The following is a 25,550-nucleotide window of genomic DNA, read 5'->3' as shown; positions in this document are numbered from 1 at the left end:
TGGAACTATACATACAGGGGGAAAAAAAACCATGGATACAAAAATTCTCAATCAAAAAGCAAATGCACAATTAAACGTTCCTATATTTTTTCATGCTTTAACCAAATATGAAGTGAACACAAAAAGAAACGATGTCCGATTTTCACTAAAGCGGCATATTAGAACTATCTTGCTTTTTTTCTTGAAAATTCCAATGAAACACTATTCATTTCTGGAACTATGAAGAATTCAAGTTGTCAGTTACTGCTTGAATGAACATCTGCAGATTGGCCTACAAGTACAAAGCTAATTATTTCTACATGTATTAATAGAGAATGTTCAAGAAGGTACTTCAAATGGGGCATGTTGTGTGTGAGAATGTGAGTGCATGAGTGTGTGTTCATTCTAGAGTGTCTGTGTGTGCATTCTAGTATGTGTATCTGTGTATGAATATGAGTGTGTGTGCATGTGTGTGTGTGTGCATGTGTGTGTGTGTGTGTGTGTGTGTGTGTGTGTGTGTGTGTGTGTGTGTGTGTGTGTGTGTGTGTGTGTGTGTGTACAAGTAAAACTAGGTGAGAAACATTTAATAATGTATCTACTTCTTCTCACAGTCACATCAATTAAGAAGCACCCTATATTAGAATAAACACACTACATCATTCAATGACAGAAGGATCTAAGCTGAGAAAATCCAGCAGGCAGTCTCAAAATAATTGCTTACCACAGGCTGTTTCATAAAACAAACATAGAACAAAAACAATAAATCATTCACAATGAAAACATTAACAAAAGAACATGACACAATGCTGATTTGGCTTAAAACTGTTAAATTTCATAACTGCATGCAACTAGACGAATAAAAAACCCATCAAACCGGAGTTGGTACTGGAAGGTCAGGATTCCGAATCAGTACATGTACTGGATTAACTTTTCTCTTATATTTCACTTTCTTCTGTGCAAGACAAAAAGTTAATGAACAATGTTATAGTCTTTGTGAACTGAGTTGCGTTGACATCTGTCTCATAAAGCTGTTTCTGAGTATGTATAATCACAGCAGTATTCTTATAAATAATGCAGTTTAAACCTAAACTCAACCACACATAATGTTAATAAATATCGTTTGCCACAACAACTTATGACACCTATATATATATACAGTATATGCATCATGAGACTTGAAATAATTTATCAAGAGAGATTTAAAAGAAACTGCACTCCCAGCCAGATGCACTCATGACACAAACATTTTTAATATATTTACTGTTTAACACAAAAACACGCATGACATTCGGTCCAGCACAGTCACGATAATAGAAATGTTTTTTCACCTGATAACAAGCATACATAATTTATAAACAACAACCCACTCACCTTATGTACGACCTCATTGGCACGTAGAAGTTTAGGGTTGCGCGGAGCCACAACCTTAGTGTTGTAATTCTGGGCATCCTCACTGAGAGCTTCAAGGGTACCAGTGGTACCCACCACCTCTCCGAATGGTCCCAACGGCATTCTGTCAATAAACAATCATGCATTTGCTTCAACTTTCAATACACAGTTCTAAAAAGTAAATCATGAAACACAGCTTAAGTTTGTAAACTACCTTTGATGTATCTTGTTCATGCACTCACTGTTTTTGTTGTTGTTTTCTCAGCCATTCAAATAGTAGGAAACATTTGAAAAAATGGATACAACAATGTTTACCAAATAGATATAGGCTATGTTAATAGTGGAACCGTTTTAAATTTAATGATGAAAATATCTAGAATGCAGGAATAAAACTAGTTTCTTTCAGAACCGACAGACCATACCTAAAAACTTTCAGACTTGTTCATAACTATTAACTTTTAACTCAACTATATAGTCTGTCACGATCACGATCACTTTCTAAGGTAAATCATGCATAGGATCAGTTATTTTAGTTAGGCAAAAAAAAAAAAATAGGTGTGGTTACGGTAACATAGCCAAAAAAAATAGGGTAGGAAGGTAGGCAATCACTTTTTTTTTAAAAACTTTTTTGTCTAATGTGTACAAATTACTTGACAGGGAAATAAGTGTGCGACTCGGGCGCTTTCGCTTTCATTGCGTTTTCTGCACTCGTTTTCTTGTTTTTTGTGTGTGTTTTTTTGACAAATGTAACAAAAAGTTATAGGGTTGGCCCCTAAAAATAGGGTAGGTCGGGTTACCGTAACCACACCTATTTTTTTTTTAGGCCTTAGTTGTGTCTCTTCTTTGTCCACTTTAAATGCCAATAGATCGAAGTTCCTGTAAATGTTTTGTTTTGTCCTGAATCAAACAATCCAATTATCTAACCTTTCTTGGTTTTTTGGCTCACGAAGTGTAGCCTTTGTTCTCGTAACTTTTGTCTGTCTGTGCGTGCGTATGTATGTATGTATGTCTGTGGTAGAAACTTTAACATTTCCGAGTCTATGGAAGCTCGCATAAGAAGATTAGGTCTCGGTCAAAAGTGTTTGACGTCAATTAATGCATCATGACGTCATGCCTCCCTGTAGTCTTTCTCTCTCGCGGTGTGTGTGTGTGTGTGTGTTCATTTTGTAGATCTAGCGTCTCCCACTCTTAGCACTGTGTCTATATGCTTACTGTGTATGTGTGACGGAGTGATTGAGTTTGTGTTACTGTTTGTCGATTTCTTACGTGAGCCTTGAAGGCTTCGCCTCTTGTTTATTCTTGATTCGGAACATTAGCAGTGCATCTGTTTTGGATTACATAATTCAAATCGAATATCTATATATATCAATAATCCACTAACTCAATTAAATTCACTGTGACTTTTTTTTAGCCTGATCTACTAGCTCACCCAAGTTGAAGCAAATTAAATCGTTTGATCAGGCTGGCCTGTTTATAAATCGCTTTGTTTGTTTCATCCCAAACACCTGTGAACTTGCCAAACATGCCTGTCCTATGATAAGCTTTGTCCATTGTACATTCAAAATTGGTTGTCTTATACAACCCGATTTTTTCAGTGTTGAACCAAACTGTGAACAGGTCGTTTGAAAAGTACGACTATAACTCGATAAAGACGAACGAAATTACGATTGTCTGCGCACTAGTCTAAATCATAAAATACCTATGTCTAGCTCTTTGGCGCACATAAACTTTCAGTGTTTCACTCTCAAAAGTTTTAACCAAAAAGCCCAATCAATCAAAAGCATAAGCATTTATTTAAACACATAAAGTAATAAATAGAAATAACAGGTAGATAAATGCAGAGAACGGAACTATCGTTCACATTTACCTGGCAAATGTCAAGCAACTAAACCAACAGTTGGTGCTTGTTTTTGAACGCCATTTTGCAGAGCTCTGTAACTATGGACTATGGAGTTTCTACGGCCTCAAGCAACAATGGTACTCATTGGTGCATTTTGACGAGTAAGCCAATAGATGAAAGGGTTGTAAAATGTGTCACAGAAGGTTAACTATTTTGGTCACTGTTTAAGTTGATTTTTCCAACTACAAATATAAACGGTTATTACTATAGCACAAAAACAAATAGGACTAAAAATATGTAATTTCATCACAAGAAAAAAAAAAGAGACCCCTGAGCTACGCAGTTTTTGCTTTCGTCATTTGTTGTGCAGTTGCGCCCATGTAGTCGGTGCAAACCACTATCTGTGCTAAGGAAAAAATAGACCAAAACGTAAAATTTCATACTTCTTGAACGCAAAGTCTCAGATTGATATTTCATTTCAGGGACCTCTTTTTCGGTAGGGTCCAGTTTTGGACTGAAGATTATAAAGATGACGTCATTACATTATGTGCATCTGAACTTTGGACCTCACTTCAGCGACCTTGGATTTGCGTCAGATTGTAGGGTTGGGTCGACAGGGAGAAAACGTGATTCAATCGGCTTACAAAAGCGAGGGTTCAACCGAACAACATGAAGATCTGGACATCAGAACACGTTTTTGAGTAAGTGTCAGCAACTTATTTGTTTTTAAAGTCATATGGTTGTGTTAACTTGTCACATTAATCGCGAGGAATTATGCAAGTGACACTGCGAGTGTTCGGACTCAAATAGAGTGCATTGCCATGCGTCTGCGGTACAGACAAACGATCTGTTGAGGTTTGATTGACTTTTCTGCAAGACAAGGATCCATTCGTTTGAGGAGTGTCGTCTTTCGCTTTTTACGCAGTTTAAATCAGTGTTGAAGAAAATAAATCAGCGAATGTGCGTTGTTGTGTTTAGTCCTCATTTTTTATCTGAAATTGTGTGGTAAACTGGTATACATCATGGTTGTCATAACATGAAACTATGTTACTGGCAATACTGCACATAGTGATAGGCACTTGTCCAAAAGGTCCAAAGCTATTACGAGACTGTTTGGCGAAGTTATATATATATATATTATATATGTTTTGTTAGATAAGTCATGCTTCATTGACTCGACCCTCAATTTCAAGTGTTCCAAGCGCAAGCTTATCGGTATCATGCGCACTATCAACCAGCTGATCATTCAACCATATATATATATCAGACTTATAGTTACAGAGCCTGTCAAACTGTGTTTAAGCACATGACATTAACTCAACGCTGACCTAAGGATATATATCGCTGTAAAGTGTTACTGTGTTGTGTAGACTGTAGTTCTTTGTCTTGATGAACAGGAACTTAGAGTGTAACAGCTAGTATACTTCTGATCAATCAATATGAGGCTTATATCGCACGTATTCCGTGGGTACAGGGATTTTTTAATTTTTATTTGTTTTATTTTATGCAATTTATATCGCGCACATATTCAAGGCGCAGGGATTTAATTATGCCGTGTGAGATGGAATTTTTTTACACAATACATCACGCATTCACATCGGCCAGCAGATCGCAGCCATTTCGGCGCATATCCTACTTTTCACGGCCTATTATTCCAAGTCACACGGGTATTTTGGTGGACATTTTTATCTATGCCTATACAATTTTGCCAGGAAAGACCCTTTTGTCAATATTGGGATCTTTAACGTGCACACCCCAATGTAGTGATCAAGACTTTCAGTGTTTTGCTTTTAGAACTTGTAAATGACACTAGTTTGTGTTCATACAGTGTGCTTATGAAGTTATGGTAATTTGGTATATTATTAAATCTTGGGGTTTTGATCAGGAGTACATTCAGCTCATACCTTTTCAGCTTTTTATGGGTAGTTGAGAAGGTATGTGTTTAAAATTAAATGTTACGAGACCTTGTTCAGTTTCTGATGCAACGACAGATTGTGTAGTCCTTGACACATGCAGCTAGCAAACTGGCCTGTGTGCACATTTACAATTTGATTAAATGTCACATTTAATGTTTATACACTTGTGGCACACGTGCTAACACCTACTCAGGTGTAAACTGTTTATTTACACTCAAATCACTTGTGTTGAAATCTTTGCACTTTAAAACAACTTAACACCCTTTCTTGGGTTGGCAACGAATATTATATTTATACTGAATTTCATGCGGACAAAGCTGGTTTTGCTGCTTTATTTCTGTTTGATTTGTAATTTGTAAACTAGGTTTGACAAACTTTCCAGATTGGGACTTCTGTCGTTTAAAGCTTATGAAAACGGAAGGGGGGGGATGGAGCGGGTGGGAGGAATTGGAAAATAGATGTCCTGTTCCTCTTGGTTTCTTTCCATCCGCTTAATAACAACATTCTAATTCTCATTCCAGCCATCCCTGGGAGACAGTGGTGAAAGCAGCATGGAGAAAGTACCCCAACCCTCACAACACTGCGGTGGTCGGGATGGATGTTGTGGACCGGAAGGTGGATGACAAGGGTGTTCTGCACAGTCACCGCCTACTGAGCACTGCATGGGGGATGCCTGGATGGTGCACAAGGGTACCCGAATGTTTATTTTCTGAGTGTTATTGTTTAAGTTAGTGTTTCAATTGTTTTGTGACTGTGGGTAGGTTGTGTTTGTGTAAATATATTTGTCTGTGTTTGTGTATCTTAAAAAATTGTGCTGTTTTATGTTGGAGGTCGTGAAAGTCTGTTAAGCTCAGGTTTAAGATTTGCTCTGCGTGGGTGTGTGCATGTCAATTTCAATTTTTTTACCTTTTTCATGTGAAAGCAATGGACAGATATAGTCAACTATCAGTTTTAATTGCATTCAGAAGAATTTTGCATCAAACTTCATAGTACACGTGAAGCAAAATGTGGTTACAAATACAAGGAGTCCTCATGTTCCTTTTAGACCTTTGTATACATTGAATTGTGTTTCATGCTGGATAATTTGTTGAAGTTTTGACCTGAAAATCTCAAAGGCACAATGACAAAAGTTTTGTTGCTGTAGATGTTCACATTATTTTGAAGTGTACTTGAATGGAATATCTGGTTCCAATTTAGATTTTTAGTTTCTTTGCAATATGGTTGTTGTTACCAGCATGTTAATCATCATTTTACTTTTTTGTAATCTGGGGAAAAAAATTCTGTTTTCAGTTGATCGGAATGGACAGAGTGTGTTATGCCAGTGAGCACTCAGAGGTTGATGCAAGAAACAAACAGTTTGTCCTGAAAACAAGAAATGTAAGTATAAATTATCATTTGTGAAATTGTTCCTTCTGTTTCCCTCTCCATAAGCATATTTTGTACTTGGCAGATTTTACATGTTGTGTTTGACTGCTTATCAGAGTAGTGGTAACATATTTGACAAGAGCTAGAGCACAAAATAAATATGAAGTGTCAACCCAATTCCATGTAAATTTGCTGACTAAATGCACCATTTTTGTCATGCGGTTTGTTGGCACATGCACATGTGCCTGAAAGCAAACCAAACAGGTACTAATAGCGTGCAAAATTCCAATACATGCAAAATGTATAACTTTTGTAACTTTTGATATGGAACAAGAGACTGCAGGTGAGAAGGATAAGAACAAGATAACTATGAAAATGTACTCACCAGATGCAATATGTACCAACACAGTAACAATAAATGGAACTGGTTTTGGCCCAAGGAAAGATAAGTAAAGTACTTGGGTTGTAACCAGTTTCATTTATGGTTTTTGTAACTTTGTGCAGGTAAAATGGTCTGAAAGAGCATTTTTGTCTGTAACAAAGATAATCTGCATTTTGTTTCCAGTTAACATTCTGCAATGTGGCCACGGTGGATGAAGTGTTGAGCTACAGTCCTCACCCTGAAGATAGCAGCAAGTATGTCAGCTTTCCTTCTTAACAAGAAGAGCAAACGCTCGATCGAGTCACTTTCGCAGTTCTGAATATTATATGAGGCATCAGATGGACAGGAAGAAATTGCTATTCACAACACAATGAGTCACGTTCACATAAAATTTGAGCCCGGTCACTTTTATAGTTTCCGAGAAAAGCCCAACGTTAAGTTGTGTGTTGCCGAACAGAAAAGGCTAGTTATCTCCCTTGTTTTTCTGATAACGTTCGTAAAAGGCTACAGATGTAAATACTTTGATGTAAAGAATAATCCTACAAAGTTTCAATCACATCCGATGAACTTTGTCAAAGATATAAAATGTCTAATTTTTCCTTTGACGCTGACCTGTGACCTTGAAAAAGGTCAAAGGTCAACGAAACCATCGTTAAAGTGTAGAGGTCATTGGAGGTCACGACTAAACAAAATATGAGCCCGATCGCTTTGATAGTTTCCGAGAAAAGTCCAACGTTAAGGTGGTGTCTACGGACGGCCGGCCGGATGGCCGGCCGGACAGACTAACACTGACCGATTACATAGAGTCACTTTTTCTCAAGTGACTCAAAAATGATAGTAGCATAGGCAGTGGTTTAATTGTTGGTACAATGTTACCTGCTTTGTGTGACTCCTCCTATGAAAGGTCACCTTCTGTTGTCCCTTTGTCTGGTATTTCTACCAAAATAATTAATTATTATACCTGTCAGGAAAGGCCACCTACAACATAGGGACACTCTCGGCTGGTCCAATAAAGTGTCCTCTCATTGGGGATCACACATACAGAATGACGGTTGTATACATACTGTATTACGTTTTAATTTGTCTTCAGATATGTGGCATATGCCAGAATGTGTACTAAGTATAGATATGTACATGTAAATAAATGTTATGTTCAACCTTTGTAAAAAAAAAAAAAACCCAGTGCTGTTTGGTTTCAGTGTTTCTGGTCTGATACTTTTTGAAGCAATGAAGCCCTCACATTGTTATTTTGGATCAATCGTATGAAAAAATCTTGAGACCTATAGTGTATCCAACACTCTGTTTTATTCGTATATTATGCAGGGATTTTATCAGAGTTTGTTTATTGTAACATGGTTAATCAAAGTCTGTCCTCTACTTTAACGGCATGCATCCTCACATAATACTTTCTTCTTGTTTTAGAACTGTGTTACGTCAAGAGGCAGTTGTCACTGTTCAGGGCCTTCCATTGTGCAACAAAATGGAGTCCTTGATGACCGACAAAATCTCCAAGAACGCCGGAAAGGTGAGATTCTCTTTGAATTGCATGTTCTGTGTTGAAAATAAAAACAGTTATGTTCAATTCATTGGTAATCTAGTGCACCAATATCGTTTGAGCATTTCCAAAATTGTACAATTTTAGCAGTTACGACTGAGTTACAGGAACTTTATAATAAGTTTATTGTAAGTGTGACAGGGAGACTACTGCGTCACCCTTCACAGCAGACTCTCTGCAGAGTTGTCTGCCGGCCTTGACGACTTGAGCATGGACTATTTATAGCAGCTCGACGTTTCTTGTACGTCAGTCGCCAGTTAGACACCTACCTGTCAATAGTACAGTTCTGTTTGTGATGGGGTCTGGCTACTGCTGTCTCCTTGTTTGCTCTTGGGAACCTTTGCGTACCCATACCAGTTTTTGTAGGGCTGAGAAATTAGCTCTAAAATCCCAATCCTGTTTGAAAGGCTTTGCCTCCAGAGGTGATTGTGGTGCTTTATAGGCACTCTGTTACACAAACTTGGACCTTGGTCAAGCAAGGAATGATTCTGACTATTTGATTTTCCTCTTTCTGAAATTTGCGGTGTATTCAGTTTTATCTCAGGACAGCCACTTAAACAAGAGGCGAAGCCTTCACGGCTCACGTAAGAAATCGACAAACAGTAACACAAACTCAATCACTCCGTCACACATACACACACACACAGTAAGCATACCATGGCGATATAACCTTGAACGGTTAAAAACGACGTTAAACACCAAATAAAGAAAGAAAGAAACAGCAAGCATAAGTGATACGGTGCAAGAGTGCGAGACACTAGATCTAGATCTGTCTGTCTGTAGCCTACTTTTTGACTCACATGCGAAGCAAAAGTGAGTCTATGTACTCACCCGAGTCGTCCGTCCGTCCGTCCGTCCGGAAAACTTTAACGTTGGATATTTCTTGGACACTATTCAGTCTATCAGTACCAAATTTGGCAAGATGGTGTATGATGACAAGGCCCCAAAAAACATACATAGCATCTTGACCTTGCTTCAAGGTCAAGGTCGCAGGGGCCATAAATGTTGTCTAAAAAACAGCTATTTTTCACATTTTTCCCATTTTTGGCTCACGTAAGTGTAGCCTATGCGATCATAACTTTGTCTGTCTGTGCATTTGTGCGTGTGTGTGTGTGTGTGTTTGTGCGTGCGTGTGTGTGTATGTCTGTGGTAGAAACTCTAACATTTGAAGACGTCACATTACATTGACGTCACATTATGACGTAAGAGGGTTAGACGTCACGCGAAGGAAGTACTGAAAGTCTCGGTCATTATTATTTTGAGCGCGCCGAGACTAGTTGGCAGTCGTGTCCTGTAAGTAGGCTACATGCAGACAGACAGATCTAGATCTAGTGTCTCGCTTTCTTGCACAGTTTCACCTATGCTCTTTCTGTGTGTGTGTGTGTGTGTGATTGAGTGATTGAGTTTGTGTTACTGTTTGTCGATTTCTTACGTGAGCCTTGATGGCTTCGCCTCTTGTCTCTGAAGTTTTTGAGATTTAATACCTCACCTATATATGATATATAGGGCAAAGTAAGCCCCATCTTTTGATACCAGTTTGGTTTACCTTGCTTCAAGGTCAAGGTCACAGGAGCTCTTCAAAGTTGGATTGTATACATATTTTGAAGTGACCTTGACCCTGAACTATGGAAGATAACTGTTTCAAACTTAAAAATTATGTGGGGCACATGTTATGCTTTCATCATGAGACACATTTGGTCACATATGATCAAGGTCAAGGTCACTTTGACCCTTATGAAATGTGACCAAAATAAGGTAGTGAACCACTAAAAGTGACCATATCTCATGGTAGAAAGAGCCAATAAGCACCATTGTACTTCCTATGTCTTGAATTAACAGCTTTGTGTTGCATGACCTTGGATGACCTTGACCTTGGGTCAAGGTCACGTGTATTTTGGTAGGAAAAATGTGTAAAGCAGTTCTTAGTGTATGATGTCATTGCTAGGTTTAGCTGAAGGTCAAGGTCATGTAAAGGTCAAGGTCAAGCATGTGAGTCGTATGGGCTTTGCCCTTCTTGTTTAAATTTAGAATGCATGTTCAAATGTATGTGTCTTTTTTTTATTTTTAGATGGTTTTGCAGTAAGAATGATATCATTTTGTTTATTTTCAGGGTCGCGATGCAATGGAATGGGTGATAGACAAAATCAAAACAGAAGCTCAGGATCTGTCTGCAGAGCTGTCGCTTGAAGCAAAGAAGTTGTCCACGGAAGCCAAGAAGCACTTTGACAGCGTAATGCCACACGTACAACACTCTACCTCCACCTCCAACTCTACTTTATGACCCTGACCTTTCGATAGTCTTGAACCCTGCCCTTTCAGTCGTCTCTACATTTCCAGGTGTAATCCGTAAAAGCAAAATGTGATATTTTGGCATACTATGTTTGGCATATTGTTTTCTTCTTCTCTTCTGTTTTTTTCTTTCTTGTTGTACTTGTTCTGGTCAGCAAGAAGAAACCTCTTTGAAAGGAAATGCTGGCTGATGTGAGCCATGGTCATCATTATCACCATCAGTCCCCTGATTAGGACAGTGGGGGGCAGGGGGGGGGGAGGGGCGGCGGCGGCTGAGGAGGTAGAGACCCTTCTCCAGGCTGTTCTGTTGGGGTCTGTCAAAGCCAAGGTAAGGTTGGCTAACTTCAGGCTTGACACAGGATTATACTGGTGAACATAATCATCGTTGGGCGGGGATGTAGCTCAGTCGGTAGCGCGCTGGATTTGTATCCAGTTGCCGCTGTCAGCGTGAGTTCGTCCCCACGTTCAGCGAGAGATTTATTTCTCAGAGTCAACTTTGTGTGCAGACTCTCCTCGGTGTCCGAACACCCCCATGTGTACACGCAAGCACAAGACCAAGTGCGCACGAAATCCTGTAATCCATGTCAGAGTTTGGTGGGCTATAGAAACACGAAAATACCCAGCATGCTTCCTCCGAAAAACGGCGTATGGCTGCCTAAATGGCGGGGTAAAAAACGGTCATACACGTAAAATTCCACTCGTGCAAAAAACACGAGTGTACGTGGGAGTTTCAGCCCACGAACGCAGAAGAAGAAGAAGTCCTCTTCGTTAGCTTCTTAGTTGAAGTGAGAAGATGTTGTTCCAGGTGAATGTGCATCATTAAAATTCCACTGTTGGTGTATATGTTTCTTTAAAACAATCAACAAGGACAGCTTGGTATGGATGACAAGTACTTCTCAAAACAAATAGACATGAGATTTATATGGACAGATTTTTGGGCTTGTATTAGTATCTGTGTGTTACTGTAGGTCTCACAGTATGTTTTTTACATTTAGTCAAGTTTTGACTAAATGTTTTAACATAGAGGGGGAATCGAGACGAGGGTCGTGGTGTATGTGTGTGTGCGTGTGTGTGTGTGTAGAGCAATTCAGAGTAAACTACTGGCCCGATCTTTATGAAATTTTACATGAGAGTTCCTGGGTATGATATCCCCAGACGTTTTTTTCATTTTTTCGATAAATGTCTTTTATGACGTCATATCCGGCTTTTTGTAAAAGTTGAGGCGGCACTGTCACACCCTCAATTTTCAATCAAATTGATTGAAATTTTGGCCAAGCAATCTTTGACGAAGGCCGGACTTCGGTATTGCATTTCAGCATGGAGGCTTACAAATTAATGAAAATTGTAATTAAAATAATTATTTTATAAAACGATCCAAAATTACTTTTATTTTATTCTTCATCATGTTCTGATTCCAAAAACATATAAATATGTTATATTCCGATTAAAAACAAGCTCTGAAAATTAAAAATATAAAAATTATGATTAAAATTAAATTTCCGAAAACGTTTTAAAAACTATTTCATCTTATTCCTTGTCGGTTCCTGATTCCAAAAACATATAGATATGATATGTTTGGATTAAAAACACGGTAAGAAAGTTAAAACGAAGAGAGGTACAGTAAAGCGTGCTATGAAGCACAGCGCAACCGCTACCGCGCCAAACAGGCTCGTCGCTTTCACTGCCTTTTGCACTAGCGGCGGACTACGTTCAGTTTCATTCTGTGAGTTCCACAGCTTGACTAAATGTAGTAATTTCGCCTTACGCGACTCGTTTAACTGTTGGTTCTGGAATTATATGCCTATAGTGCCTATAAAGATTTTATTATTTTCAAGTATACCTTTTTGTTTTTTTCATTATGATTTAACTCTCTGCAGTGTTTGTTATTGGTGATTTAAAGCTGTGGTCTATGATTTTCTGGGGCTACGAGGTTGAAAAATTGGGACAAAATCATGTACAGATTTCTGTACAGCAAACACTACCCATGATTGTATCCCTATTTTTCAACCTCGTAGCCCCGGAAAGTCATAAATAGACCACAGCTTTAATTAGGGCTAGTCTGATATTGCTCCTTTTTGGTTTGATTGTGTTCTAGTTTTGTGTTAACTATCCTTGGTTTCTGTATGATTTGTTTATGTTAAATTGACATGAGATAAAGACCTCAAAAACATGGGAAAAAAAGTGTCCTACTTTTTAACATTTACATAATATTGTGAATAGTGGAGTGTACAGTTGTTGTTTTTTCGTTTGAGGAAAAAAGAAGAGTGAGAGTCTAAGCTGTTTCTTGTTGAACGTTTGCATTTTTTATGGTTCTGTGTTGTTTTTGCATGAATGTATTTGGCAGTCTTTTCACCACAGTTGTTAAGGGGCACTGCTGTAGGATATTTAGACAAAGAACACAAGAAGGGAATTATGAGCAAAAACAAAGTGAAAGTCCAAACTTTTAATTGTAATTGTACACTTTTGTAACATGTGTGCACGCTTTTAGTTGTGGCAATGAAAGTCTGGAATGACGTCAGCCTTTGAAAAAAACCTGTAATGAATGGGGTTTTTTTTTTGTGGAGGGGGGGGGGGGGGGCGGGGGGGTCTGTTACCTTCTCAAATTAAAGTTCCACATGATGCTGAAGACCTCCAGGGGACGGAAAAATGTGGAAACCGTATCGTTGAAAAGGTTATGAAATAGGCTGTGGTATTGGACCAATTAATTGTTGATTTTTGTAACCTTTGTTGGATGGATGCAGAAAATGGTAGTAAATGTTACCAAATGAGTCAAGTTTGTATGTCCTACTCTATGTTATGAAAAGATCACAATTTTAACTTAATAATACAAATTTTTTAGGAGTATCACATTTGCGTTGTTATTTGTACAGATCTCATTCTTTTCCACAAAAGGTTTGTCCCAAATCTGAAATACACATACTATCCATGACAATTCCGTTGGATGTACATGTAGTAGGTATACACAAGGCATGTCTGGTGTATGTACACTGTATTTCTGAAACAAGTTTCAGCCGGTGTAAGTGGAAACAAGAAACAAGACTTGAATTTTACAATGAACGATTGTCTGTGTATTCAAACCATATTGCCAACAGTTATACAAACTGTTCATTCATTCTTTATAATTTCAGTGCAATTACAATTGTCTGTATGTCAGCTGTTTTGGGAACTGCACAGAGGGCAGGAGCTTTTATGTGTGTTTTGTTATACCTGGTAACCTGGCTAAAACCAGAGTTTAAGTGTTTTAACATCAACTGATGTTATACAAAACATGTATTTATATTTATTTGACTCTGTAAATACTGGTTATATGTGTACTGTGTGTACCAGAGCTTCTGAATATCTACTAGTTTTGGATTAATTTTATCAAAATATATTGACCCCATGGCACGAACAATATAAAGAGCACTGCATTATGTACCATCAAGTGGCTTATGTTGTGTACCAGAATTATGGATAAATAGGTTGCTGTGAGATTAAAAGCATACCATGCTTGAATGGTTTTGAGAGCAGGTGTGGGGATGGCATTTTTGTATATGTGGACAAATATGTGGGTGGCTAGGTTGTACAGTTTCTTATCAGAAACTGTGGCTATTTTTGTAATTTCCCTCAATTTCATAATGCTTCTCTCCCCACAGAAGCTTCAAGTGTTACAGAAAAAATATCGAAATTGTTGAAATTTAAATGCGTTCCTTTTAAAATTTAAAGCTAGACTTTCAGTTGCATGAACCACAGCTTTTTAGGTTACTCAAAATTATATGGCCTTTACCCCTTTTGTGAACTGAATGTATAGTTCTGTGTTAGCATTTAACATTTACCTAAGTGACAGATCTGACTGTAAAACATTTGAAAGTTGATTTTGTTATTGTTTAGGACAAAGGCAGCACATTTTCTCCTGAGTCTGCTCTTTTCTGCCTCGATGTTTCGACATGTGGTTACTTGAATACATGTGTATTGTGAGTTGACTGAGAAAATGAGAACTATGCCAGAGTATGTATTTGAGGACACAGTTGTTTTAGAATGTTTATAATGCACATCTGATTAAGTGAATGTCTGTGTGTGTAACACAACGTGTGTGTGTCACACAGTGTGACACAGTGTGTATGTGTTTGTGTGTGTGTTTGAACAGAGTTTGTGTTCTCTTTGCATATGATAAAGAATATCTGTATGTAGGAATTTTAATTGTGTTCTGGAATGAGAATATTTCTGTCTGGTGTTCATTGAATGAGAATGAGTATATGGCTGTTCTTGGTCAGAATCTGCACTGCTTTTTTCATGAATGGTATACATGCGCGCGCCTGATAGGGTTCAGGTTCATGCAGGTGGGGAAAATGTGTGCACTGTCTGTTTGCATAAATTGGGTCAACAGGTACACAGATGCTACTGCTTCAAAGTACAAATCTGAATGTACAGTGTAAGTGAACTTGCTGTCGAATGCTTCTGTTGGCTTGTGGTACTGCTTCTGTGGAAGAAATGAATAAATCTTACAAATCTAGTCTCTAGCCGTGTCTTTTGTGAATGTTAGAAATTAATCTGGTGATCTGCCTTCCCCATTGTAATGTACAAAGTGTGAAAAACAGAACCACTTCACATGTTTTAGTAATCAAATACAATCATGTAACTGCAATATTGAACACTTACATATAAATAATGCACTGAGCATTTGGCAAGACTGTCCAACAACTTTTATCAAATGGAAGGCACAGCATACCAAAATCAAATCAAGTGATTAAATTAAAGAACACACACATGCACAATAGCACCACACATACAAACACACACTTAAACAGAGAAGGACACCTTAGAACGATCACAGACAGAGGTACAAAATGTATGCATCACTATTTCAATGAAACAAACACATTTGACACTCGTGCTGAAACGCACACATAACTTTCTCATGTTTACAACAGTTGTAGAAACATCAGCGAAAATGACAGTACAATATTTTCCTCTCTTTTTCTTCAAGATGTACTACAGTCTCCTTTGATAGTGTTGAACTTTAGAGTTGTAAACACATAGCTCATAGTCCAGTGGCGCTTCAATTCAAGTTACAAAGAAGCATAACTTATTATAGGATTTAAAAAGATTTGACGTATATGGTGTGACTTCATATTTTGGATTTACCAACTTTTAGAAGACCTACAGCTAGTGATTTAAATTTAATTCAGATGTTAAAGATTGTAAATAAAGCTGATGATTTTAGAAAAAGCAAAATGTTTCAGTTTTACTGAATATGATAAGACCAGAAATGATATTAATTAGATTTTTATGGATCGTAGTAAAACCAATTTGAGGATTTTTTTAAAAATTCAGAACGGCAACTCTTTGGGATGCACTTGCACAGTCTGTCAAAACTCCTTCAAGAATCGGTTGGATGAAGATTTTCGATTCGATTTTGACGAATGAATTGGATATAGAGTATTTAACCTGAACAAGTTAAGCAGACCCAATGAATGTTGGAAAATATTGATGGAACGTTTATGGGCTTCACGGCCTAAGCTTACCGCGCATTTGTCCCCACAAACTAAACTAAACTACACGTGACCGTACGTGGCAAAAGCCACAATCGCGAAGGGGAAACAAGGCTATACACTATTCTGCTTTATTCACAAAGAAAATCAGCCAGGAAAGAGGTTTGGCGCAGATAATGGAGCTTCAGCTTTTAAGTTCTCCGAGCGGTGGTGGTGTCTAACCAAAACACTTGCTGATCAGTTCACGCGTACAAGGATAACAGGAAGGAATGACGAAAGCACACACACACACAGAAAAGCACAATAAAGGGTACACGCCCCTGCCACTTTTCTGTGAGGACAAAGTTCAAAGCTCTGCTGTATTCGTATGACCTAAAAAAGTAACGACAAATTAACAACTGATTGAATGTTTGTTTCTTTGTAAATGTAAGCTGAATCGACACCGTCCTCATAACAAAGAGCCTCTGCTCAGAGGTTACCCTACACGGAAGAGCTGGCTGGCTGCCCTGACAATTTAGCCTTGCAATTCCACCAAATTTGCGGTCGCCTCGATGGCCAAGTGGTAAGGCGTCGGTCTCGTAAACCGAAGATCCAGGGTTCGATCCCCTGCCGGGGCATGTCATATTTTTTTTTTATTTGTGTGCTCCATTGTTCATACTCTCTTGGTTACGTGTAACAAAACATGTCCCTAATTGTTCACTGCTACTACTCTAAATGTTAAATCTGAATTTCATCACCTCTTCTTCTTCTTCTTCCATATTGTGACCATGGTCATTTAGGCTGACCATTATGTCACATTGTGGAGGGTTGCAGATTCCAAAGAGTGAAAAAAAAAAAAAAAAAAAAAAAAAAACACACACACACACACTCTCTCTCCCCACCACCCCCCTCCCCCCTCCCTACTTACTAGAGTAAGGTAGCTTTAACTTAAATCAGATCTGTGATTCAAAGTCATAAACAGATAATAATTATGAATGTCTTGCCTTTGTCAACAATTAAACATTCCAAATATGGCCGGTCAGAGCTGTGATACATTTTCTAGCTCATTCAATGAAAACAAGGTCCACACCAACGAAACAACAACAATAATCAAACAAAGAAGAAAAAGACAGAAAGAAAAAAACCCGGTCCAGAGGTGAGCCACAAAGATGATTAGAGAATTAAAACAAATGCCATATGAGAACAGATTTGTAAGAAATTCAATGGCACTTAAATCTTCCCACTCTCAAATCAATAAGACAAAGAGCAGACTTGCTTTTATCATAACCTTCTTTATGGTATCGATGATGTCGGTCAACTAATTTTTGTAAGAAGTTTGCATCTGATGCAACAATTATGAAACAGCACTAATAATATCAATATTAGAAAACTTGTCTAACGGAGTTGCACCCCTTTGAAACACAGTGACAGATGTTTAAAACATGCACCAAATATTAACACCTTTAAGAATCTGCTTGATTGAGTCACTATATGTATAAGTCAGGCCTGGGAATGAGTAAAAATGCTTTGGGCATATACTGACGGGAAAATGTTGCGTTTTAAGCATTTTTAAGGGCACACGTGCGGAGGCTCTTTTCTTACACAATTAGAAAAGGACTTCGTCGTAAATACGACGAAAGGCGTATCATAAGCATACTAAGCATATATTTGCAAAATGAGATGGGATGCATAAAAAGCCAGGAGGTTTATGGAAATATCTCCCAGTCCCTACTATCTATATATATATACGACTAGTGTCTGTCTGTCTGTTCGCGATGCACGGCCAAAGTTCTCGGTGGATCTTTTTCAAATTTGGACACCGTATTCAGCTACACCCCGGACACAACCTCATCGATGAGATATTTCAACACGTGCTCTCAGCGCGCAGCGCTGTGCGCGCTGAACCGATTTTGTGTTTTTTTGTCGGGATCCACTACCAGTAACTCTTCCTTATCTTCTCCAGTGTTTTCAGCCGCGATTATCTCCCTTCCTCCGTGTGACAAAGCCGGGTCCCAGGCGCAGCCTGGTATTTGGCTCTACTTCTTCCCGGCCAAGCCGGTATCCGGCGAAGCGGGTAATCATCTAGTATACTATATGTACATCTATATGTACTACTCATTACATGTGATACATGCTCGAACACACTCACAGTTTCACAGCAATATTTTTGTTAAAGTCATCTGTCACACACACACACACACATACATGAAAGAAAAAAACAGAACTAAATACACCATAGTATGACACACACACTTTTATTAGCATGATTCATTGCAAAGAAACTGCTGTAACATAGGTTGAGAAACACAATACTCACATGGGCACAAGTTTTATGACCTCACGGCAAAGCCATTAGGGGCATATTCCCGGGTTTTAACCCGACTTTAGATGAGATACACAAGTGTATGCGTGTTTATAGGTGGTATCAGCCATCTGCACTTATGGCAGAATGACCAAGGTCTTTTGTGTGCCACTGTGGTGACACGGGGGTGGGAGATGGATACCGTCTCTGGGTCTGCACATAAAGTTGACCCGTGTCCGTCCTGGCCCAGATTCGAACCAGCGACCTTTCGATCACAAGTCCAGTGCTCTACCACCTGAGCTACCCGCCCCCCCCCCCCCCCACACAAACTGTGAGACACACTTATAGTCACACACACACATAAACACACACACACAAACACATACAAACACACACACACAAACAAACAAACAAACAAACAAACAAACAAACAAACAAACACACACACACACACACACACACACACACACACACCTAATCTGACCGTTTGGGGGGGGGGGGGGGGGAGTTTTTGGCAATTGGTTCTTAATTAGCCTAAATCTTTAACAGCATCAGCACAATCATGCTTTCACCAGATCTTATTCTGGTCAATCTTCAGAGTTGAAATCGGAGAACTGAACCACACACAAATTCACAAGGCAAGATTCTGATTATTGTAAAAAATTAAAAAATTCCACTGAAAAGTACCAGCTCAAGCTTTCACAGGATTTCTGTGTCTTGGTCTGAATTTGGAGGAAATAAAATATTCTCGAGCATTCACCAGATCATTGTGTCTTGGATGATCTTCGGATTTCAAATGGAAGAATCCAGCCACACACACATTCACATCACAAGATAAAAATCAACATCACCAACATTATACTGAATAATGTAACCACACGCTTCAAACAGATTTTCATGTCTTGGTCAGAATCATGAGAATGAGGCAATGAATTATTCACAATTATTCCCCAGATGTTATTATCTTGGTTATTAGTCTTCATTCACAAGCATTCACCAGATCTCTATATCTTGGTCAGAATCGTCAGAAAATGAAATATCCACCACTGGACATGTCCGCAAAGGGCAAGCTACTTCACAATCATAGGGGCAGCCTTCTTGCGAGAGTGGAATCTCCTCATAGAATTTATCCTTGATATGTTCAGGAAATGTGAGGTAGCGTTTTAATGATTCCGGAAGAGGTAGCTGTTCTGCTTTGTGTGGAGCGTAGAGGCCTAAACAGCGGAAGATTCGTGACCGGCAGAGGCTCTTTAGTGATCTGAAAAACAAATAACAACAGTATATATACAATTTACTTGCCTTTTGTAAAAGAAGTAATAATGAATGGTTTATCTCATGCAACGGAAAGTAATATGAGTTTCTCATGAGACATGCAACAAAAAGAGTGAGCAACAGAGGAGAAAGAGCATTAAACCAGAGAAAGAGGAAGAGAGAAGCGGAGACAGAGACGAACAGATACATACATTAACAGACAGACAACAGATAGATACAGACAAACAAATACTGACAGACAGAAAGAAAGACAGACAGACAGACAAAGGAATTGTCCTTGTGTAAAGTATGCCCCCCCCCCCTCCCCCCCCCCCTCCCCCCCCCCCCCAAGAAAAAAAGAAATCTATATGATACGTATTCTTTTGAAAGAAGGACTTTTCTTCTTTTTATAACAAATGACTCCTAACCCGTTTTTCCAAAGAAGATTTTCTGTGTTCCCATTGTCTCAAAGACTGTCATGTTGCATTTAAAAAGTAATTTTAGCTATATCTTGAAAATTTTAAAAAGACCGCAACTTTACAAACCTGGGGGTGGACGCCTGCTCTTTCAACCATCGCCTCACTAAGGGACGCCGGTACAAGGACACAGGCCAGTCTTTTTCCCACAGCCACTCTTCTCGCAGAAACCAGGGGTGAAGGTCAATGAGCAGACGTGCCAGACTCATCAAACGCTCATTGACAGCAAGGTAGAAAGCGGAGAAAGGCTTGCGTTTCTTGGAGTTTTTCAATGCAGCTGGCTGGGTGAGATCACAGCCCCAGTAGGCCAGCGTCATTGCACACTCCTGACTGTGTAGAGCGATAGCTTGTTGGATTGGCATCTCTCCCCACCTGCAAATATACAAAGAAAACATTACAACTAACTGAATTAAATTCACATTCAGGGCTATATTCCCCATAACATTTTTCTGGAGGAAACGTTTAACAGCCTAAAAAAATAACAGTACATGTAAGTGCAGTCGAATCACCCAGGGGTCCGACCAAAATTTGTCGTTATAGAGAGGTGGTCGCTATGGAAAGGTGAATTACATACAACAAGAGCTCGTCGCGATCGTTCAGTGTGATTGTTGTTGGCAGCTGCAGGTAATCATTGTCGAGAGGTGATCGCCAGGACAGGTTCATCTGAATAAGCAAATGAAGATGCAGACGAGAGGGGTGGGTGGGTGAGGGATATCTAGACATCCAAATGTCCAACTAGCTCAGCAGGTAACCGACCTATATGAAACCTTGCACCACTTGTAGAATAAATTAAGGCCTCCTTGACACCAGGATTTACTGTGCGCCAGAAAATTACCAACACGGTGTGAAATTGAGGTTTGCATGTGATTTCAACCAATCCGACCCCACATCTGGCTCCCATCCAACTACATCAACATTACTATGGAAATAGCCCACTAATTGGGTCTCTCTGTCTCATAAAGACTTAGCATGCACACATAAAAAAGTAAGGATATAATGTACACTTTGGAACTCTTCAAGCCCTTATGAAAAGTATTTCTAGCTAATAATAAAAACACTTTAAACTTCAATTTTTCTTCATATACACCATAGTCCAAAGTTAAAAAAAAAAACTTGTAAAATGTGTGAACAAAAACATCAATAATTCACCTGTAAGGGCGGTCAAGCCTATAGCCATTCTCTATGAGAATCTTGACCATCGCAGGGTTGTGCTGTTCAATGGCCACTGTCAAGGCAGTAACGCCGCTGTTGCTGCGAGCATGAATCTTCACCATTTCCTGCAGCAAGAGACGACAGATTGCATAGCGGCGGTAAGCGACTGCGTAATGAAGGGCTGTCAGACCATCATCCGTCTTGGTGTTCTTCTCACATAGAGAGTTGATGAGCATCTCACAGATCTCAATGTTGTCCATTTGAACAGATCTGCAGGGAAAAAAGAAACACATGAGCAGTTACGAAAAAGAAGAAAAACTTAAGAGACAGATGGCTTAAAATGTGCAAACAAACAAACAAAAAACAAACAAAAACATCGTTTCTTTTAAGTTTTTCTGTATTTTGAATCATGGAGAGTCATGAAATCAACAAACAACAGAATTTGTGCACTGTGTCAGGGAACAAGCAGCAGCAAAATAGGATAGACAAAACCAAGAATACATACTCTCTCTCTCTCTCTCTCTCTCTCTCTCTCTTCTTTTATTTTCACTTGACTTTCTCATTTTGATTATCGATTTATGCTCACTTGATAAGTGGAGTTTCAGCTCCTTTACTGAGCCCAAGTTTTCTTAAATTGACATCGCCGCCAGCATGCAAAATGGCTCGCACAACATCCGCTTTGTTGGTGAGTATTGCCCGATACAGAGGACTACAACCTGCAAAGAAAAGAGAAGGAATGAAGGTAAATGTGCCAACACTTAATTCACAGCTTAGAGCTACTTCTATTACACATTTAAATTGGAGTTATTTGATTTCTGATGCTAGTGAGGATCCCAAAGCAAATCAGAGTTTGAGTTCAACTCATATTAGACGAATTCTCATGGGCGGGGATGTAGCTCAGTCGGTAGCCGCTGGAATTGTATCCAGTTGGCCGCTGTCAGCTTGAGTTCGTCCCCACGTTCGGCGAGAGATTTATTTCTCAGAGTCAACTTTGTGTGCAGACTCTCCTCGGTGTCCGAACACCCCCGTGTGTACACGCAAGCACAAGATCAAGTGCGCGCGATAAAAGATCCTGTAATCCATGTCAGAGTCCGGTGGCTTATAGAAACACGAAAATACCCAGCATGCTTCCTCCAAAAACGGCGTATGGCTGCCTAAATGGCGGGGTAAAAAAACGGTCATACACGTAAAAATCCACTCGTGCAAAAAACACGAGTGTACGTGGGAGTTTCAGCCCACAAACGCAGAAGAAGAAGAAGAAGAAGGAGAAGAAGAAGAAGACGAATTCTGGGAATAACTGTGTCGGGTTTTTATGGGTTGTGGAAGAGTTGCTTTCCCTTTTTTTTTCCCTGGCTTTTTCATAGAAACACTGAGGTGAGGTCAGTCTTTCTATCGAAACAAGGGAAAGCAACTTTTGAACTTGTAACCAATCACCGCCTGACAGAGTTATTTCCGAATATTTTCTTTAGACAGAATAACATTTACTGGTTAATTACTACCACAGCAATTACTCTTCCTTCCCTTTCTGGCAAATTGATGTGCATGCAGTGTAACTTTACTGTGATGACATTTATACCATTTAGTTGGACTGGGTGGCTGAGTGGTAACGCACTTGCGCTCGGAAGCGAGAGGTTGCGAGTTCGACCCTGGGTCAGGGCGTTAGCAATTTTCTCCCCCCTTTCCTAACCTAGGTGGTGGGTTCAAGTGCTAGTCTTTCGGATGAGACGAAAAACCGAGGTCCCTCCGTGTACACTACATTGGGGTGTGCACGTTAAAGATCCCACGATTGACAAAAGGGTCTTTCCTGGCAAAATTGTATAGGCATAGATAAAAATGTCCACCAAAATACCCGTGTGACTTGGAATAATAGGCCGTGAAAAGTAGGATATGCGCCGAAATGGCTGCGATCTGCTGGCCGATGTGAATGCGTGATGTATTGTGTAAAAAAAATTCCATCTCACACGGCATAAATAAATCCCTGCGCCTTGAATATGTGCGCGATATAAATTGCATAAAAAAAATAAAAAAAATAAAAAAATCCCTGCGCTTAGAACTGTACCCACGGAATACGCGCGATATAAGCCTCATATTGATTGATTGATTGATACCAACTAAGCCCCCACCACCACTACAGTTCAACAGATGCAACACAATTTGTTCTTATCTATACTTCCAAATCTTTGGATCCTTTTTCCTAAACCTCACCAAATTTCATTTTATATACACGTGACTGTGACGACTCAGGAGGTTATAGTCTTTCCATTATGTCAACAAACCAGTAGTAACAAACTTATCAGCTTACCAACACTATTGATAAAGAGAGATTTGTGCATACCTGTTTCTCTGTCGATATAGTTCACTTCACACGTGGTGTCGGTCAGTAACTGGTCGGCAAGCTCCTTGTTACCGATCTTGGCTGCCCACCTGCCAGACAGATTTTGACAATGCATCAGATCCTTGATATAGTTAACAAGCTGAAAAGTAGTCTCATTTTCTACCTCTCTCTCTTTGTTTCGGACCAACCAACAGACAAACAAACAGACACACAAGCAGACGAACGGAAGAAAGGACAGACAGACAGACAAACAGGGACACAGACCGACAGACAGACAGTCCGACAGACAGATAGCAAATATAACTTCTTATATAGATACAAACACATTAAAGCACACCACACGTCATGCTTCCCTAAACAGACAAACAAATAGACAAACATGCAGGCAGACAGAGAAACAGGCAGACAGACAGCAGATAGACAGACAGGCAGTTAAGCAGGCAGGAAGAACAGTTTATACTCTGCAAGATAACTACATGCCCTGATCAATATAATTATAATTATGACATATTGCAGAACTACACTTCATGGTAAGGTATGCAGACACACACTTCCCTAGACAAACAAGCAGAAAAACAGGCAGACAGAAAGACAAACGGTTTTTAACTTACCCACCCTCTCTGATCCTTCCAGAATACAGTGGAACCTGGCCCCCGTTAAAGACCCCTCGAATTAAGACTCCCTCCCTTTTAACCTGTTTTCTTAGATTTTCTGTTCATAACCTCTGTCAATTTACTCCCATTTCAAGACTCACTCCATTTTAAGACCTGATTTGTGACAAAACAATATGATACGGTCATTGATCTTCGACCCTGCGATCTTTTAAGTAGACAGATGAACACTTTTTATTTTTTTTAATAATAATGTTTTGTCACAATTAAACATTTCTATAACATACCTTGCTTGGTTTCTTTATTCTGATTTTCTCAGATTTGTAAAACTCTGAAAAGGGGGGGGGGGGGGAGGGGGGGGGGAGGTTCCACTGTAGTAGTCTGTACACTCACCATATTGCTCTCCTTCCTGTCACAGTTTCAGCATTGACGTCAGCTGCCTTTGGCTGGGCCTTCATGAGGAGTTTGACCATCTCAACATCACCAAGTTCACTGGCAAGAATGATGGCTGTGACTCCCCTTGGGTCATCATGATCTGCTTCGTTGACATCAACCACTCTATCCTTCACAAAGCGTTTCACTTTGTTGTGGTCTCCCGCTCTGACATTGATGAAGAGCCCTCTCTGCTGAGATGTGTCCACGGGTTTTTCGTTGCGTTTCTTTTTAGTCGACATTTTTTTTCTTCTTCTGGATGAGCCTGAAAGTGTTTTAATGGAATCAGCTCGGTGGAGAGTTAATAATGTTTGAATGAATACAAAACATGAAGAATACCATTATTGCAAGAGATTTGTATTGTAAGCAAGAAGTTATACATACATGAAAGACAAACACGTACACGATCTTTGATTCATTATGTTTGACTTGTCTTGTATTAATGCCAGTGTGTGTGTATACATGTGTGCGTGTGTGTGTGTGTGTGTGTGTGTGTGTGAGAGAGAGAGAGAGAGAGAGAGAGAGAGAGAGAGAGAGAGAGAGAGAGAGAGAGAGAGAGAGAGAGAGAGAGAGAGAGATCACTGTTTACAAGCAAACAGGTGCCCCATGGAATCGATTTCTACCTCTTCTGGCACAGACGGGTGGTATTTCTCTTCAAAATGATCACCAGACCGCTACCTAAACTGTGAAATGCAGCTTGCCGCGATGAAGATAAATACAAACATATTACTGACACTCAGAAGTGTCATTAATTTTTGGCTTGCGTAGCAACACTTGATATAGGAGTATTCTCATATGGGTTCATTTGTCTGTCTTTGGTTAGCTT

The 25,550-nt window shown here is 39.4% G+C and overlaps 3 protein-coding genes and 1 non-coding gene across 13 annotated transcripts in view; 2 read left to right on the top strand and 2 right to left on the bottom strand.

Moving 5' to 3' along the window:
* LOC138966370 (hydrocephalus-inducing protein homolog) overlaps positions 1-3,344 on the bottom strand; it is a 244,873-nt gene extending 241,529 nt beyond the window's left edge. For 4 of the 10 annotated variants that reach the window (XM_070338587.1, XM_070338596.1, XM_070338602.1 and 1 more), the window contains exons 1-2: positions 3,236-3,341; positions 1,351-1,492 (exon numbers count right to left, since the gene is read on the bottom strand). In XM_070338587.1, coding sequence (XP_070194688.1) covers positions 1,351-1,491 — 141 coding nt within the window. In that variant the 5' untranslated portion in view covers position 1,492; positions 3,236-3,341. Of the gene's footprint in view, positions 1-853; positions 875-1,350; positions 1,493-3,235 lie in introns of those variants that run through there. The other 6 variants (XM_070338609.1, XM_070338625.1, XM_070338657.1 and 3 more) reach the window with 3 other exon arrangements.
* Positions 3,345-3,786: 442 nt separating this feature from the next.
* On the top strand, positions 3,787-15,207 carry LOC138966258 (PRELI domain containing protein 3B-like). The gene is made up of 6 exons (XM_070338404.1): positions 3,787-3,909; positions 5,646-5,814; positions 6,415-6,501; positions 7,055-7,125; positions 8,294-8,396; positions 10,537-15,207. The coding sequence occupies exons 1-6, from the start codon at positions 3,878-3,880 to the stop codon at positions 10,705-10,707; spliced, it is 633 nt and encodes a 210-aa protein (XP_070194505.1). The 5' UTR covers positions 3,787-3,877; the 3' UTR covers positions 10,708-15,207.
* Positions 15,208-16,731: 1,524 nt separating this feature from the next.
* Positions 16,732-16,803, top strand: Trnat-cgu (transfer RNA threonine (anticodon CGU)). Its single transcript has one exon. It is a non-coding gene; the product is annotated as a tRNA-Thr (tRNA).
* Positions 16,804-18,975: 2,172 nt separating this feature from the next.
* LOC138966249 (putative ankyrin repeat protein RF_0381) lies at positions 18,976-25,505 on the bottom strand. Its single transcript, XM_070338392.1, has 7 exons — positions 25,348-25,505; positions 24,686-24,989; positions 23,682-23,770; positions 21,933-22,062; positions 21,344-21,616; positions 20,264-20,566; positions 18,976-19,725 (listed from the first exon to the last, which is right to left on the bottom strand). Exons 2-7 carry the CDS (start codon positions 24,964-24,966, stop codon positions 19,461-19,463), a joined length of 1,341 nt encoding a protein of 446 aa, XP_070194493.1. The 5' UTR covers positions 24,967-24,989; positions 25,348-25,505; the 3' UTR covers positions 18,976-19,460.
* Between the last annotated feature and the right edge of the window lie 45 nt (positions 25,506-25,550).

This window comes from Littorina saxatilis, linkage group LG1, assembly GCF_037325665.1.
Source record: "Littorina saxatilis isolate snail1 linkage group LG1, US_GU_Lsax_2.0, whole genome shotgun sequence".
NCBI lineage: Eukaryota > Metazoa > Mollusca > Gastropoda > Littorinimorpha > Littorinidae > Littorina > Littorina saxatilis.
The sequence above is the reverse complement of the archived record's forward strand: the minus strand, read 5'-3'. Positions and strand labels throughout refer to the sequence as shown.